The 18183-nt window shown below is 39.5% G+C and overlaps 1 protein-coding gene across 1 annotated transcript; it reads right to left on the bottom strand.

Annotated features, from left to right (window-relative positions):
• Positions 1–16619: 16619 nt before the first annotated feature.
• On the bottom strand, positions 16620–17423 carry LOC124597406 (histone-lysine N-methyltransferase, H3 lysine-79 specific-like). The gene has a single exon (XM_047135937.1). It carries the CDS (start codon positions 17421–17423, stop codon positions 16620–16622), a length of 804 nt encoding a protein of 267 aa, XP_046991893.1.
• Between the last annotated feature and the right edge of the window lie 760 nt (positions 17424–18183).

The raw sequence follows: 18183 nt of genomic DNA, 5'->3' as shown, positions 1-18183 counted from the left end.
AGGGAGGCTAACTGTTTGGATGGGCCAAACTCAGCACCATGGCAAAAGTGATGTCCCCGATATGATTATTGCCTACATTACGTAAGATTTTATTAAACATAGTAAGAGATGACAGAAAACCACCTGCCTATCAACCCTGCCATGTTCACGCTCGCTGTATGATTACCGCCTTTCTCTCCTCACAACCCTGCACTCTGTTCACCCAGGTCGAAGCAAATTTCTTCTATTTTGGAGTAGCTACCGACGCCACAAAGCTCAAGCTGGCTGTGAGCGAACTTGCCCATCAGTACGTGACTGCAGTGCAAGGTCTGGTAACTTTGACACCAGAGAGAGGTTCGAACGAGCATCTCAAAGCAGAGCTAACCTCTTGTGTATCCACTTTGCAATGAGAATGTATCTGCCATATCCTGACGCAGGAAGACACCAGGGATCACAAACCATACCAGTACCTGCGGTAATTGTGAAGCAAAACCGATGGTGACACAGTACTGGACAGTCTGTTCTACCGATGTCGAAGTGAAGTGCAATAGTGAAGTTATCTGGTTGCGTATAACAGGTGTAGATGCAACCAAGTTAATTGTTGGATGTTTTTACCAGGCACTTGATTCCACTGTGACATTTGTAGAGGCATTCAAATAAAGTCTATGGTCAATAGTGCGTAAATATTCAGCTCAAGCAATACTAGTTGGAGGCGACTTCAATCTACCAAGAACAGACTGGGATGTCTGGATTCACTGCGAGGGGCGAGGGGCGGGGGGGTTCAGACAGTCAGTCGTGTGAAATACTTCTGAACACGTTTTCTGAAACTGCCTTGAGCAGCCAGCTCGGCAGCTCACATGCAATGGAAATATCTTAGATACTGTAGCTAGAAACAGGCCAGATCTTATCGACAATTTAGTATACAAATGGGGATTGGCGATCATGATGTCATTGTAGCAACTACGGTTAAGAAAGTCAATAAATCAGTCAACCAAGCTAGGAGAGCGTCTGCTAGACAGGGCAGAAAAGCAGATGTTAGCATATCAGTTACAGAGAGAAATGATTTCACTTAGTTCCAGTAAGGTGAACGTAGAGGGATTATGGGCAAAGTTTAAGCAGATTGTAAATCTTGATCTCGAGAGTTATTTCCATAGTAAGTGGATGAAGATGAAGACGATCACAGTTGTGTTGCCTTTGTCAGCTGGTAAGACCATGATACCTGGATCTTCTTGTAGCTCCCAAGTGGCCGCCCATTTCTTGATAGAGATTCTCGCTTTTACAGGTTTAGTATGCATGAGACAACGACCGGTTTCACGACGCAATTCTTCAGCTGCTTCAGTTGGAAACGGCTACACAGAGAAGCAAATTCGGAGAGCTCTATGTCCCACAACGACTGTACAACAGAGGAAAAAGAAGAGGAAACTAAGCAGGACGAGGGAAGTATTAGGACAAAGCAGCCACGAGCCCACTCTGCATTGTTGTCAGATGCATCCAAGATGACGGCCATGAAGTCAGCCAATATCGCGGCTTTTGGCGGGGAGTTTGAATTTTGGTGGGAGAGTGCCAACCCCCTCCCCCAGAAAAAAGACAGGAAGTTCAAATTCCAACAGGATAATGCGTGATACCACAGTTATCTCTGCTAAGCTAAGAAAATCGTGGGAAGATAGGTCACTTGGGCTAACCTTAGTCACTTGATGGCGCGAGAGAAAGAACACTTGAACTAACCTCAGTCACCCGACTGCCACCTCCTCCCAAGGATACATGGAAAAAGGACCTGGACATAAGTCTTTATTTAAACAATTTCAAGCAGTACAGCCATCCAGTTTGTTCACCATGAGGTCCAAATGGCTAAGTACACAGCGCCACCAAGATGGTGGTCATGACATCAGGTGATGACGCAAGTTATCCAAGATGGCGGCAAACGGTGTGTTCACCATGAGAGCTGGACCTAGTACACAGTACCGGCACCAGCAGGCGTTAGCGTGACATCAGGTGATGACGTTCTGGGATGGGGGAAATGGCGGGAACTAATAGGAAACCTTAATCCAGTCACATGTTCGACTTCAGCCAGTAGGATGCAAGTATCTGGCGACTTCATCGTAGGAGATAAAGGTGAGGCTCAGCAGCTCTGGGGCCTCAGTCTTGTTCAGTCACTCAGCAGAAGAAGAAGAAGAACCATGAAGCGCCAACGGCAGTCGCACTGCAGCACAGTCATGCAGAACAGGATTAAACGGAAAAGTAAGTATCCCATATCACATCATTCTCTCTGGTTAGCCTTATTACTATTATTATTCAAAGTTTTCACATCTTGGTCTGTATCTAATACTTCCTCGTCTTTGTTCAATAGGGTCGAGTGCCAACACGCCTAGCTCTGCTGACACATCCCGACCTGTAGCAACCTCGCCTGCCATCTCATCGAGACCTACAGCAACAGTCTCTAGCGCGTTTGAACCAGTAGCGGTCACGTGGGATCCGGTAGCACACATAGCCCACTTGTTGGAGCAGGAGAAGGAGTTGCTGTTGTCCATCCCACTAATCGATTTATGTGACGAGGACACGCGATGTGGCATTCGCTGTGTTATTCAGTGGTTTGGTATTTAACTAATTTGTAAATGAAAATGACAATCTTATTTTATTACATTGAGTAATCGCTAAATAATTTTTCTCCTGGCTAAAGATTTGGTCAAGTTGCTAAAGAACTCCAAGTTAACGTTGTGTTAAAGTGTTGTCTGTAAGTTGTGTAAGTGTCACTAAATCGCAGTTCATACGATAGATTCTATACAACTATTGATTATGATGGAAAGTTATCTTCAGCAAAATGATCATTAAAACCACCGAATATCAGCCGAGCACAACACTGACGTATGTTACCTGAAACAATATTCTTCACAACTCGTGCTTAATTAATTTCGGCTCCATACATCAGCTAGAAAAGTTTGTTATAACGATCATGCTATGAGCACTGTTTTTAAAGAACCAATCTGATTTGAATTATTTTCATTAAAATGAGTTCAGAACCCCCGTGCACATTTATTTTTACACATTTGTATTACCTTGGGCATTTATGTCTGCAGAGTTGCATAATTTGAATTTGCTGCTGAGATATTTGTTAAGATGGCGGCAGACAATTGATAGAGACTTTCTATTGTTAGAGCAAATACGTTAGGCATTTGAAATGCTTATTAAACTTTACTTTCGTATTGTGCACTATTTAGACTTCATCAAGCAAACATTTGATTTTTTTCTAAGGAAAACACAGACAAAGACGCGATACAAGTCGCTATCATCAATGGCTGCGCTCCTTGCAGCGGAAAGAAATAATGCTTACTGATAGAGGAATTAAAGTTACAAATAATTATTCACTCATATTTATAATAATAATGTACTCTATTATCAAGTAATAATTAACAAATAATTACAATTTATTCACAAACCTCAGTTTCATGTGTGTCTGCAACCTACAAAAGCCATCCAACAAAAGGTAAAAACAAAGGAAGACAAACGCAGATCCTTCGACCATAAATATAACACACTGGCCCTGACGTCATTTTCGTGGCTCCAACATCTCTGGGCTAAAGTCACGTGAATGTTGGCAAAACACGGTCGTTTCGTGTTGCGCTTATGGCTGTACTCAGTGTTTTGTTGGGGGAAATGGCATTACATTCCACTGTTTCTATGATAGTGCAGATGCGTTTATTGAAATCTGCTGAAGTGACTTTTATACGTTTTTTACACATGAGTATCACGTAAATTAAAGTGTTGAAAGTGATGCCTGTAAAGTCAGACTCATATTACAGTTTGGAAAGTATCTGTGATAATTCGGTTACAGAAGTAAGTATAATTGTTTCTCGTTCCTACTCATAGGTTCCCTAAGGATGAAAACCGAAGGCAGCTTTGGATACAGGCCCTGAAACGGGAAAACTTTAAGCCATCTGCACATACGCGCCTTTGCTCGAAGCACTTTGCGGAAAAGTCTTTTGATAGGTTAGTTATTATTTACAATGTATATTTATAATTTACATTTACAGTGTCTGTCATTTTTAAACCTAGGCTCCAAAATTATTTTCTGAAACTTCAAAGTCTCACCGTTCATCTAATATGTCATTTTTCTTAAACTGATAGTTTAAACTTTTGTAAAAATAGTGGGAACTGAACCTTTGAAGTGCACCTAAAATTGATACTCTAAAATGGACCTGCTCCTAAAGTCGACAATTTTGGCACCTATAGTTGACATAATTCCCATATCCCATTTTCTTTTAAAAATGACTAGAGCTCAAAACGCGGTGAATCCAATGTTTAAAGTTTTGACACGAGCCCACTCTTACTGTTTAAAAGAACTTTAACGACATTTTACTTTAATTGATAGTTTATAGTAATTTCGTCCCACTGCCCACCAGAGTGGCGTTCGATGTGTTTGTTAGATTTTATAAATGGTACTGTGAACAAATCCAGGTCAAATGTAGTACCGGCATAATTTTTCGCAAATAAAAAAGTAATTTTTGTTGGAAGCGTTTGGCAGTCAATTGAGAAATGTGGGGAAATTACGATACAAACATAGGATGGTAGACCGCTGATTTGAAATCCCGCCACGTTTTGCCAACAGTCACGTGGTTTATGTTGGAGCCACACCAGCCCTACAGCTTGTGCACAGCAAGGCCAGTCTACTAGTATCTATGGTCGAAGCGCAGATCGTAAAAGGAATTTACAATTATCATTGTCTTTGTATGATACACATCGATATGTCCAATTACATCATAAAATATTATACAAATAATTAGTATTTATCATCGTTTTCACTGCTTTTTCATATGTCGAATAGATAATGTTTATAACTGTTAGAGGCATAATTTCCTCTCGTCGCACTGTATCTAAAATTTATCTCGTGGATGTTACAATGCCCCTTGGGCTGAGAAAAAAAATTAGCTTATCTATTGTATATTTTTTTTATCAGTCCATGTAATCCACGTAGATTTGCTACTCTCTAGATGCAAATGTTTAGTTTCAATGTTGATTTAGACATGATAAAATTATAGTTGAATCGAGTACTTTAAATGACTTCAGTGACTGCATTATCTCGGAAATTGCTGCGGATACATCCCGGATTAACTTATCCCCCCCCCCCCCATTTGGGTTCACTGGACTCGGAAAACCGGGAATAAAACCGTCCAAGGGGCTTCAAGAAAATACAGATACCTACTTTTAACAGTCAGGCTTGACAGGAATGTAATAAAATATGCTGGAAAATGCAAATTTATGACTTTGTTGTAAGCATCTGAGATAATGAATGTTTTTTCATGGTGGTATATCATAAAATTTCCAAAGTCAGTCATTTATCGAATGTCATAAGGTTACGTGATCACAGTTTTTATCACTGTTCATCATTATTCACAATAAAAATCACAGTTCTTTACGCGTTCACTAGTTCCTGCGAAACACGTTTCACTGTTCTGATTGCTGTCAGTAGTTTTCCACGGTACTTAATAGACAATCTATATGCAAATTACACTTTTCAAGTAATGAGGTCTGGTACACTTGCACATAACTTCATATTACCATGACTGAATAACAAAATTTAAAATTTTACGCTGTCACATAAACATGAGACAATATAAAACTTTCAGAATCTGCTACATTATCTTGACCATGAGATCATTATTGAACTGTCCAGATAACAGTAGATTTCCATTTTTATTACAGATACATATATTTATACATTTCTATTTTTTATTGGGATTGTTATTTACCATGTTTTTGGGACAGATGTCCATGTTTGGTTTATCTAACCGGAATGTTGCTCATAAGAGCATTTTAAATGAGTTTGTAATGAAACCGTGTACATAAATCAGTACACATTCAGATTTTGCTTCACTAGTGGTGAAAGCAGTTTATTTTATTTATTTTCAGTCACACAGCTCACAACACTTGCTACGTGTAGGGACTACATGACTTAATCTTATGAAAATATTTTTGTTATATCCATTCTTACACACGAACAAATATATTATTTAAGCATCTTAATCATTTCTATGCTACGTATAGAAAGGTAAAATTCCTCTCATTTACTGCAATAACACTCAAGTGTTTATCAGGTTACTTATTATGGGGATTCTCTACTCCTTGTTCAAATAATTCAAGAACATTACAGTGTAATACTTGACATAAAAGCTTATAAACTAATACATACATAATATTATCACATTATTACTGCTAATTATTTTACCATAAACGTTATATTTACAGGTATGGGGTAGTGCACTTGCACTTCTGATTGGTCCTTTGTATATTCCAACATTAAATTGGTTTTCCTACTGCAAATATTTGTATGTCTTTATGGCAATACAGTCTTCTCCTCTTTCCTGTATAGACATCCTCTAGTATATAGCACCCCTCATGTGGGATATTAGCTATTTTATATGGTCCTTCATACAGTAATCGCCATTTATTATTTTTTCCTTGATTATCGATGCCTTGGGATGCGTCCTCAACAGTACTAACTCATCGATACAATATTGTTGTGTCTTAGTAAGTTTTTTGTCAAACTTCGCCTTGCGGAGCTCTGCTTGGCGATTTGTATTCTGAAGAGCTGTGTCTAGTTTCCTCTGATAAGTTAATTGTTCCTCTTCGATCTTCGGTATTGGATTAACCCATTCGTCCATTTCGTTTTTCTGTTCATCCATTAGTTCATTGGGCGTGAAACCAGTTGTCATATGTGGTAAATTATTGTACGTTTCCATGAAACTATTTATGTATTCTACCCACTTAGTGTGCCTGATGTGGGCGTATGTTCGGATGAACCGGTTGAGTTCCCTGAAAGTTCTTTCACCCGGGTTACTGCTCGGTGAAAACCTTGAAATTAGAACATGTTTTGTGTTATATTCATCCATAAGGTTCTTCCACCTCTCTCCAGTAAAGCACGTGGCATTATCTGTTATGACAATCGATGGGCACCCGACAGATTTGAGGTAATTGTTTGTCAATCTTTTTGCAATACTACTGGCAGTCAATGCCCTAAGTGGGTACATTTTCACGTATTTTGAAAATATATCATACACTGCAAGCACATATTTCACTCCTCCTCTGGCAGTTGGTAGGGGTCCTGCAATGTCGATGGCTGCAATCTGCTGTGGACATTTTGCAATAATAGGGTGTAGTTCCATATCTCTGTAAATATTGCTCAGTTTGACCTTTTGGCATATTTTACAGGTTCTGATAAGTTCTTGAACTCTTCTTTTTAAGTTTGGGTAATAACAATACTGACTTATCTTCATAGTACACTTAATAATGCCGAGGTGCCCCCATGCCCGATGTGTTAACCAAATTAAATTATCAAGCAGGTCTGATGGAATGCACACTCGCCATCTACTATTAGGATTGTCAGATTTGTAAAATAAAAAGTCATTGTTCAACTGGTAATATTGATGGAAAGCACTATCATCTTGCTGACACAATGCGTCCCTGATGTTCTTCCATACCAGATCCTTTTCTTGACATTGTTTCACCCTTTTCCACAATGCTAAATATTTTTGTCTTTTGTAGTTTGCTCATGTCTTTACACATATTTCTGTAATATGGTTGAAATGTGCCATAATGCATCAGAAAAACTCTAAAATCGGAAGTCTGTTCGATCAATTCATTGAACTCGCTCAAACCTTGTGGCAAGCGCGATAATGCGTCGGCAATTACATTCTGTTCACCCTTGATATAAACTATCTCGAAATCAAATTCCTGGAGGAATAAACACCAACGTGCAATCCGTTTGTGCAACAATTTGAATGTGAGTAAAAACGATAGTGCTTGATGGTCACAAAACACTCGTGTATGCCTTCCCCAGAGATAGTACTGGAACTTGCGGAAAGCCCACACTACAGCTAATGCTTCAAGTTCAGTTGCCGAATAGGCTCTTTCACATTCCGTTAACGTTCTACTGACAAAACTAATTATGTTTACTTTCTGTTTTCCATTATCATCTACTAATTGGAACAGACAAGAGCCTAATCCCTGACATGTGGCGTCGGTGCTCAAACAAAAGTTGTAGTTCATGTTAGGATGCTTCAGAATGGGTGCGTTTATGAGTGCCTGTTTGATTCTTACGAAATCTTCCTCACATTTTTCTGTCCACAACCATGTGTGGTTTTTCCTTAAAAGGTTGAGTAGGGAATCACTATTCAGTAACTGTTTGGGTACGAATTTTCGAAAAAATGACGTGAGCCCCAGAAAAGCTTTCAATTGTTTACGTGTTTGTGGTGAGGGGAAATATTTTATGGCATCAAGCTTTTTTGGATCTGGTAAAATTCCGCCTGGTGAAATAATGTGGCCTAAAAATTTTATTCGATCCCTTCCGAATTCGGACTTCTTAAAATTTGCTGTGACGTCATATTCTCGGAACTTTTGGAGCACTTTGTGTACCAATTCTGCATGCTCTTGCCAGGTCTCCGTGGCTATCAAGAGATCGTCTACATACAACGTCACTTTGCTAATCAGTTCTGGACCCAATACTCTGTCTAAAGCCTCCATAAACACCCCAGCACTCACGTTGAGTCCAAATGGCAGTACTTGGAATTGATAGCTTCTGCCAGCATGAATGAATGCAGTACATTTTCTGCTATCACTACGTAGGGCTATTTGCCAATACGAAGCCTTCATGTCAACGGATGTTAAATACTTCACTCCATGAAATTTAAGCAATTGCTCATCTAAGTTCTCCGGCCTAGTGCGTATTGGTACGATGATCTTATTAATTTCCCGCGCATCAAGTACTAATCTGACTGATCCGTCAGGTTTGCTGACAGCTAGGATGGGACTGCAGTACGGTTCTATCACCTTCCACAGAACCATTCTATCCATTTCTTTGCGAACCGCTTCCTCCTTTGCCCATGGTATCGCATATGATTTATGGCAGTACGTTTTATGTGGGTAGACTTCCATTTTGTATTCATACTTTTTGATTATTGTCGGCTGTTTTCTAAAAATGTCTCGGTATTCATAAATAAGATCTGCTAGTTCATTTTGATGAGTTTCTGAAAGACAAGTGGATTTTCCTACCTTCTCGTGGGCGGCCTGTTCGTTAATTATTTCCGTGTCTAATTGTTCGGGGAAAGGAATATCTATCAATAAAACTTGTGGGTAAACTAATTTTACTTCAGCTTGTTTCTGTAATTGGCCATTTCGATCTATTGTTGACTTTACAAGATTGACCTTCACACTACGACTGCCCACTCGGAAATAGCAAAGTCCACTGCCTAAGTCGATGTTCACTTTATACTGCCGGAAAACTTCCATGCCTAAAATACAATTGACGATTAACTTGTCAACGATTAAGAATGTACAGTTTATCGTGACATCGCTAATGGTAACAGGTATTTGCGTCTGCCACTTAATACTTTTTGACTTGTTACCTATAGCTGTCAAGATTTTACAATTTTCCATTGGCAACAATGGTACTTTTAATACTTTCGAAACTTCTTTAAATAAACTGTTAGAAATAATATTCGTAGATGCGCCTGTATCTAAAATTACGTTGGTAATTATAGTTCCTATCTTTGCTGTTATTACAGCCTGCACGAGGTCACTTACCTTGTCGGGTGCTTTCATCTCTTCTTCACATAGATCATCTTCTACGGTCGCATCCTGATCATATCTTAAAAATAATTGTCTAAGATGTAATGTGTGCTTGTTTGTGCCCCCTGTTGTCAAATCGGTCGGCCAGTGGGGGCTCATTACGACCGATTGTTGTTTACCGGGGGATACAACGGCGTTGCTTCAGTACTGTCCGTTACCTCTACAAAGTGTACTGAGTGGTTATTCTGTCGCCAATTAGTTTCCGGACCGCTGCGCGCAACATTTTCTTGCGACCGGCCGTCGCTATTCCTCCTTGGTCTGTCATTCCTATTACTGTAACTATTGTAATTTTCATTTGTGTGCCGCCTTTCATCACGCGGGCCTGACCAATAATTCACGTGATTTCTATCATTTCTATACCGGCGTGGACCGTAATCTGTACTATACCTTCGGTCTTCACGTCTCTGTGGCGCCGAATTCCTCCGATTTCCTTAATTCCAGGTTCCATTATTTGGCCTTGTCGCATACGGATGCCAACTGTGTGTGTTTTGTCCACTGCCATTAAAATGATATCCGTTACCGTTGTTTTGATTGGTTCCGGAATATTCATTCCCATTACTTGTGCTCGGCTCTTCTTCGTATATTAGATCAACTGAGTCAAGCACGGAAAGAAAGTATTCAAGGTCGTTCTCCGGTATGGTTACCAATTTTTCGCGTAAGTTCGCGGGTAGTCTGTTTTTCAGAATTTTGAGAACATCTACGTGCGGTATTGGATTGTTCCAATAGCGCGTCTTATTCAAGTACTTTTCGAAATACTTTCTCAACCTGCCGTTTTTGAGGTTGAACGGTTGTGGGTTGAATACCTCACGTCGCAGTCTTTCTTGGACCCCAGCAGACCAATATTTCTCCAAGAAAGCCTGTTCAAATTGTTCGTAGGTGACGCACTGTTCAGCCATGTCCGTGGCCCACAAAAGTGCGTCGCCTTGTGTGAAGCCTACTACATATCTAATCTTCTGTGCCTCAGTCCAGTTTCTTGGTAAGACATTTTTAAATGCTCTTACAAATACGACTGGATGAGTTTTTCTGGATTCTGTGGAGAAAACTGGAAACTGTCTATGTTTCAACAGGCTCTCATCGACTAGAATCGTCGAGATGCAAGGCGACACGCCTACTGCCTGTTGCAGCGCCGCGTTTGGCGAATAGCCATTGTTTGCCTGTGCCGGTGCGTGCACATACGCCGGACTGGGCGCGTGATGTTCTGTGTTATTGACATCGTAATCTGGCACGGGCGAATAAGTGTCGCGCTGCCTGTTGCTTGACGTTGGCAAGTCATTTGAAACATTCAGTCTACCAGCAATTTCCTTGCGTATTCTGTCCTCGGCTACTTTGATTTCATTACCTAATTTTTCAAAAAGTTTTGTTTCCCGGTCAGTTATTGATTCATTTACATTACCGTTTTCTAAAGTTTCATTTATTTTGATAATGTCCGCGTTGATACGTCGAGTCTCCTGTTTCAGAAAACCGACTTCTTCGTTAACTTTATTAACTTGGTCAGGTATTTCTTCACATGCGGACTGTACTCTTGTTAAATTTAATTGAATAGCCTGTACGTTTTCATGTATTTCTTTTTGTACGGTTTGTGTTTGATTGTGCGTTTCTACTATTTCTGACAGTTCCTGTTCCTGTTTGTTTGTAAGATCTGACAATTTCTTTTCTAAGTCATTTGCCAATACATTGTATACACTATTGACGGTTTTGATGACTTTGTCTTCGATCTTTTGATCGATTTCATTGGTGAGTTTATTTAAGCGTTGATCGAAATGTCTGTGTATGTTTTCGAATTGCGTGTTTACACTTGAAAACTGCTGTTGGAACCCAATTTCCATGTTTGACAATTTTGTGTTTGTCATGTTGTGGCTGACTTCTAGATTCGCCAGTTTTGTGTTCGTTGTGTTGTGGCTGATTTCTAGATTCGCCAGTTTCTCGCTCACGTTTGACATCAGACTATATAATGCCTCAAGCGTAACTGACGAAGCTTGTGTGTTAGTATTTATGCCATTATTTGTTGCCATTGTTTCTCTGCCACGGTCTGATTGAATCGAAACCGGGCTAGGTTCACTGATTTCACGCGAAATATTTTCATCTGATCTGGTAATCGATGCTTCATCGACTGTGCACAAGGTTTCATTTGCAAGTGGTTCGTTATTGTTAATCCCTGTGGAGTGCAATTGAATTGTATTTACTTCTACATTATGTTGTGCTGAAAAACTAATTGCGTCATCATTTACGTCACTATTGTCAGAATCGGTGACGTGTCCATGAACATTTGTCAAATTAAAGTTCTCCGATTCCATTGTGAAGATATTATTTTTATCTGTACTTTACTGTTAATCTAAATCTTTAAATTCTCTCGCAGTTGAATTAATAAAAATATCTCGCGATTGTTATTTGTTGCGCGTCGGAAATTTACAAGATGGCGCACTACGTCTTCTAATTCTGCGATTGTTGAACATAAAAAAGTAATTATCAAAGTGTAATTGTGTGATGCCACAAACACTACCAGGATTTTAATATGGAAAGGAAAAGGTTCTGCTTTAAGTGGAGCTAAGCCAAGGTGCAGCCGCTGCATGCGTTTGCGCTTTCCTACCTTAATTCCGGCTCAGCTGCGTCACTCACGATTACGTTAGTTTTGTAAATCCTTGTCCTTGTTCCTTCTGGTTATTGTGCCATCCGTTTATACAGTTAATATTGTTTCACCTTATTCGTCATTTTCCATGTGCGTCATGTAACAGAGAAACAGTAATGAGTACAAGTACATTTGTAGCACAACAATGAAGTACTTACTCTTTGTTCCACCAGCACTGTCCTGTCATGGTCGCCAGTGTGGCGAAATAAATAAAAAAAAACATTTCGTTTTTATTGTGTTTTTTAACTTTAGAATTTTTGAAAGGCTTTTTTACGGATTGTATTGACCGGCTTGAATGCGGACAAATACAGTGCTGTGTGAAATATGCCTGTAATATAATTTACCATTCCAATTAATTACATTTTGAATTCTACGTCATTGTTGATTTCAAATGGTTCAAATGGCTCTGAGCACTATGGGACTCAACTGCTGAGGTCATTAGTCCCCTAGAACTTAGAACTAGTTAAACCTAACTAACCTAAGGACATCACAAACATCCATGCCCGAGGCAGGATTCGAACCTGCGACTGTAGCGGTCTTGCGGTTCCAGACTGCAGCGCCTTTAACCGCACGGCCACTTCGGCCGGCTCATTGTTGATTTAATCAGAGTTCTCACCTTAGACGTAGAATTAGTCCTTCTGCCACAATATTAATTCGCCAGTCGCCATCGAAGCTCTTCTCTTTGTTGACCGTGTGTATCTTCCTAAGTCAGCATCGGTTCACTTCACGAAGATGGTGGAAACCAAGGAATACAATGCTACGTTGCTTTAAATAATTTTCGTAACACTTCGATACTTCTCACTATTTTTTTATTCACAAGACAATAAAACTTGCTCAGCTCGTCGCACAAACCATAATTACTAACAATATGGCTGCCTTTCCGCAGACACCAAAAATTACGTCCATCCTCCACGAGGCAACAATCGAAAGTGTCCCTTAGCTCCTTCTTGGAGTATGAAACAAAAGAGAATCCAATGTGAACATTACAAAGATTATAACCTACAAGCCTCTCAATTTAATCTTTGGCACAGCCTTTAAGGTATTGTATGTCTCTGCGTCGGAATGTGTCATTACATCTATTAGCTTTGTCCTTTATAAGAAGAATTTTATATTCTGTAGAACTTTCTACTAGAGCTGCAAACGCAGGTAATCCTCGTGGTAACCTAGATAATGTGTTGGCAATTACATTATCTGGTCCATGGACATGTCTAATTTCGAAGTCATACTCTTGCAAGGCGAGAGTCCATCGAGCTAAGCGCCCATGCTGTAATTTGCATGTTAACATGAAACTCAGAGCTTGGTGGTCACATAAAACATTGACATGTTTCCCGTAAACATAGTATATAAATTTTTTAAAGGCAAATACTACGGCAAGTGCCTCAAGTTCGGTCACGGTGTAGGATCGTTCACATTTGGTTAGGATCCTACTTGCAAATCCAATCATCTTGACTTCTAGCTTGTTGTTGATATTTTCTATTTGAAACAAGCATGCTCTGATCCCATAATTTGATGTATCTCTTGCAATAAAGAAATCCTTTGACATATCCGGCTGATGTAAAATTGGTGCCTTGATAAGTGCCTCTTTGATACTGTCAAAGTCTTCTTTGTATTTCGATGTCCAGCACCATTGTGCGTTTTTCTTTAGCAAACTCAATAATACTTCACTGTTAAGCTGTTGAGCTGTTAAAAATCTTCTGAAGAAAGATGCTAAGCCAATGAAACTTTTAAGTTGTTTCTTCGTGCATGGGTACAGAAAATTTGCAATTGCCTCCATTTTGCTAGGGTCTGGTTTTATACCTTGTGGCGATATTACATGACCAAGGAATTTTATTTCCTCCCTAGCAAACTTGGATTTTTTCAAATTTATTGTTACTTCTCTTGCTAGAATCTTGTCTAGCACATTTTGTATTAAATCAAGGTGTTCTTCCCAGGTATCTGTTGCTAGCAATAGGTCATCAACATATGCTGTGTCTCGATCTAATAACTGGGGCCCTACTACATGGTCCAACGCTGCTATGGACACACCGGCACTAATATTTAATCCAAAGGGAACAACACGAATTTGATAGCTTCGGCCTCCAAACACAAAGGCGGTATATTGCCCGGATTCTTCTGATACGAGGATTTGCCAAAATGAAGAACGCAAATCGAGTGAGGTTAGATATTTCTTGCCAAAAAACTTCTGGATTTGTTCGTCTAAATTTTCAGGTCTCGTTCGCACTGGCACTATAATCTTATTGATGTCTCGTGCGTCGAGAACTAAGCGTATACTTTTATCTGCTTTGGTTATTGCTAATAGGGGACTGCTGTATGGCGAATTAGATGTTTCAATAATTTCGGATTTCTTTCATCACTTCGGTTTCCTTAGTCCAGGGGACCGAGTAAGATACTCTGCAATAGGTCTTGTGCGGACATACTTTCATATTATACTGGTAATCTTTTTATGATTTCAGGGCGTTCAGTGAATACTTTGAGGTATCCGGATAATAATTCTGTTAATTGTCAAGTCTCTGAAGCTTAATGCAAGTTGCCTCCTGTACTCTCTCTTCTATTGCTGTGACGATGTCACTCACGTTGCTGGGTGCATCGTTATTTCGATTTTTGTAACACATCTGTGGGTGCTTATGATCCAGCACTAACAACTTTTGTTTGCTGACAGAAAGATTCATTCTTCTCATTAGCGGAAGGTTCGCACCGAACTCCCGATTCAACATTGATGTTATGGGTCGCTGATGGTACTTAAGTGCGCATGTCCCACGGGCGAGATCAATTACAGCTTCCCTTTCCTGAAGGAACTCAAGACCCAGAAGCATCAGTACTGATAAGTTATCCATTAGTAGGAACGTGCATAATAAGCGATCATTTCCCAAGGAAACTTCCACCTGTGTCTGGTATTTTATACTCTGTTCCTTTTTTCCCAATGCCCCTATAACCTTACAATTTGCAACTGGCAAAATCGGCAATCTTCTTATCTCCGATACCTTCTTGAAAAACTGCGTGTTCATAACTGATACATTCGCACCTGTGTCCAGCGGAATAATAGTTGTTACACCATTGACAGCTCCGGTGACGCTTGCTTGGATATGTTCCCTTTGTGGCTTATCAGAGACAGCAGGTTCCTGATATAGCTCATCTTCGATCCTGTTGCCATCCTGATACCGTATCATGTTTATTTTTTGTTCTGGCGACCTATTGCCTTCATTGTTGGCCTCGGTCACCTGGCAAAGGCCTACAGGGACCGAAATTAGTTTGTTGGCTTCTGAATGTTTTGTTTTGCTTCTGAAGGTACCTCCATTATTCTAACATTTTGTGAGTTTTCAATCGGAGGAGGCCTGCTTGGATCCCACCACGCCACCGTGATAGAATTTTGCTGCGGCTGCCAATGACTTGGCCCTGACTGTCACCAATATTCACTGTCACCCCGCATATATTTAGGCTTGTCTTTATCAGGACTGTCTGACCTATTGTCATTTCGTCTCTGTCGGTTGCTATTGTTATTGTTTGGGTTTTCATTGTGGTACTGCCTCTGATTACCATTTGGTTGTTGGTGTTCCTCGGCCTTTTGATAATTACTGTTATTATTATTGGGATAACCAAAATTTTGGTTGTATGGATTCCTACTACTATTACTATTATTGTATTTTCCGTTACTATAAGCTTTATTTTTATTTTTATTTGGACTACCTTCGCCCCTATTTCCATTATTTCCATTCCATGAATTTTTTCTATTAGGACTATTATATTTGCTGATCATGTCAGAATTTTTTCTGGTGTCTTCCTGCACCAGATCCAGAGAATCAATTACAGACAGAAATTCTTTCAGATCGGTGTCTGTGTCTGTAACATTAAATAATTTTTCTCTAATATGTATGGGTAAGCTAGCTTTTAACACTCACAGTAAGTCTCTGGTGGTTACTGGCTCATCCCAGTACTGGGTCATGTTAATATATTTTTCAAAGTACTGACAATGTACATTTCTGCATTGTAAACAATTTTACAGAGTCGCTCTTGCGTAGATGCTGGCCAGAACTGATCAAGGAACGCCTTCTCAAAGTCGTGGAAAGTCTTGCAAGTTTCTGCTGCATTTAATGCCCAGAGCGACGCATCACCAGAAATATGTGAAACCACAAACTGTATTTTCTGTTCATCCGACCAAGATTTTGATAGAACACTTTTGAAGTTTCGAATGAAAACTACTGGATGTATGTTTTTCTTGTTTTCTTTGTTAAATATTTGAAACTGTCTATGTTTCAACAGGCTTTCTTCATGCATCAAAGTAGTTAAGTGCATGGAATTGCTATCATTCGCAGGTGGTGTGGTTACTTTATTACAAGTACATTGTATTCCACTATTATTGTTCCTTGGTGTCACATATTGCTCTGGTAATATCGGTTGATTACCAAAAATTTGGTCTTCCTTGTGGTGCATTAAAATTCGCTGTTAGATTATCTGTGATCTTTTGCCTGTCAGTACCAGTGTTGTCCTTACTGCATACTGTCAGGTTTTCAAAGTTTTGATTTTCAGATCTAAGCACCCTGGCTACTTCTGTTCGGACTTGCTTTCGGATTTCCGAGGAAATGTCCTCCTGCATTGTTTCCACAGTGGTAGCCAAAGCTTTGAATTGGTTCTGTAGCCTATCTACTTCAGTTTGAAGGCTATTGACCTGAACTGGAATGTTTGTTAACGGTTCAATAGTGGTTTTTACTGCATCGATCTCCTGCTTAAAATGGGTAGTAATAGCATTATCACAATTGACCAACACTTGATTTATCCTACGGACAATTTCCTTATCTCTTTCCAGAAAAATATTGTTTATATTTTCCATAAATTTCTTTTCCTTTTCTTGGTCCCTGAGCTCCTGTTGCTGTTTTTCTATAAGTTTTTCCTGTCTATGTTTTTTCTTTTCCTGCTGACGTTGTCTATCACGCTCCTGCTCTTTAAGATCGCGTTGTTTTTCATGCTCCTGCTCTTTAAGCTCGCGTTGTTTTTCACGCTCCTGTTCGTTACTAGTATACTTTTCAAATAATGCTGTTAGCATATCCTGTATGGACATAGCTTGAGCATTGCTAACTTCTGCCCCTTGCCCAGAAGAAATATTGTCATTAATTCCTAACTGGTTGAATGCAGGAGTGTCAGTTTGTTTTGGCAACTCCTCGGTTTTACTATCACTCGGAACATCAGTTACTAAATTATCATTCATAATTAACTTCTCTAATAATTCGACAGAAATATGGGTAGATTGCTCTACCTGAGACTCTGATGTCATCTCTGCATCAGTATGCTCATTTGCTTTAATCGGTTTCTTTTGTTTAACCATTCTATCATCAATATAGCACAACAAATATATAAATCACTGACAAGCACCAATTGACACAAAATAATCTTATAACTAACACATATACCCAAACAACACTTAAAATATTATTCTCACAGCCAGAATATTCAATTATTACTACTTATGGCTGGAGGTACTGATTTTAATTTAAAATTGCACACACAGTGATTGTTGATTGTGTGCTGCTATGTAATTACTGAACGTGAACATCAGGTCCTACCTGAGTTGATTGAGACTTGTGGACTGCACTGTTTAGATGAAGTTACTCGTGTGTCTCGTACTAGCTCAGATACAGATTCGTACAGCAGTTCGGTTTTAATAGTTTGTTTTGGTACCCCGTACCTGTAATAGATCACAATTTCAATTATTAAAATGAATAAATGTGCATTGGTGGCCCCACGTTGGGCGCCAGTGTGGCGTTCGCTGTGTTATTCAGTGGTTTGGCATTTAACTAATTTGTAAATGAAAATGATAATCTTATTTTATTACATTGAGTAATTACTAAATAATTTTTCTCCCGGCTAAAGATTTGGTCAAGTTGCTAAAGAGCTCCAAGTTAACGTTGTGTTGAAGTGTTGTCTGTAAGTTGTGTAAGTGTCACTAAATCACAGTTCATACAACAGAT

This window comes from Schistocerca americana, chromosome 1 (genome assembly GCF_021461395.2).
Source record: "Schistocerca americana isolate TAMUIC-IGC-003095 chromosome 1, iqSchAmer2.1, whole genome shotgun sequence".
NCBI classification, from domain to species: Eukaryota; Metazoa; Arthropoda; class Insecta; order Orthoptera; family Acrididae; genus Schistocerca; species Schistocerca americana.
Note: the sequence above shows the minus strand (reverse complement) of the source record. Positions and strands in the feature narration are given on the sequence as shown.

Bases quoted from the DNA above. Each gene is read 5' to 3' on its own strand.
- LOC124597406 (XM_047135937.1), bottom strand. From the start codon at position 17,423: ATGAATGATAATTTAGTAACTGATGTTCCGAGTGATAGTAAAACCGAG.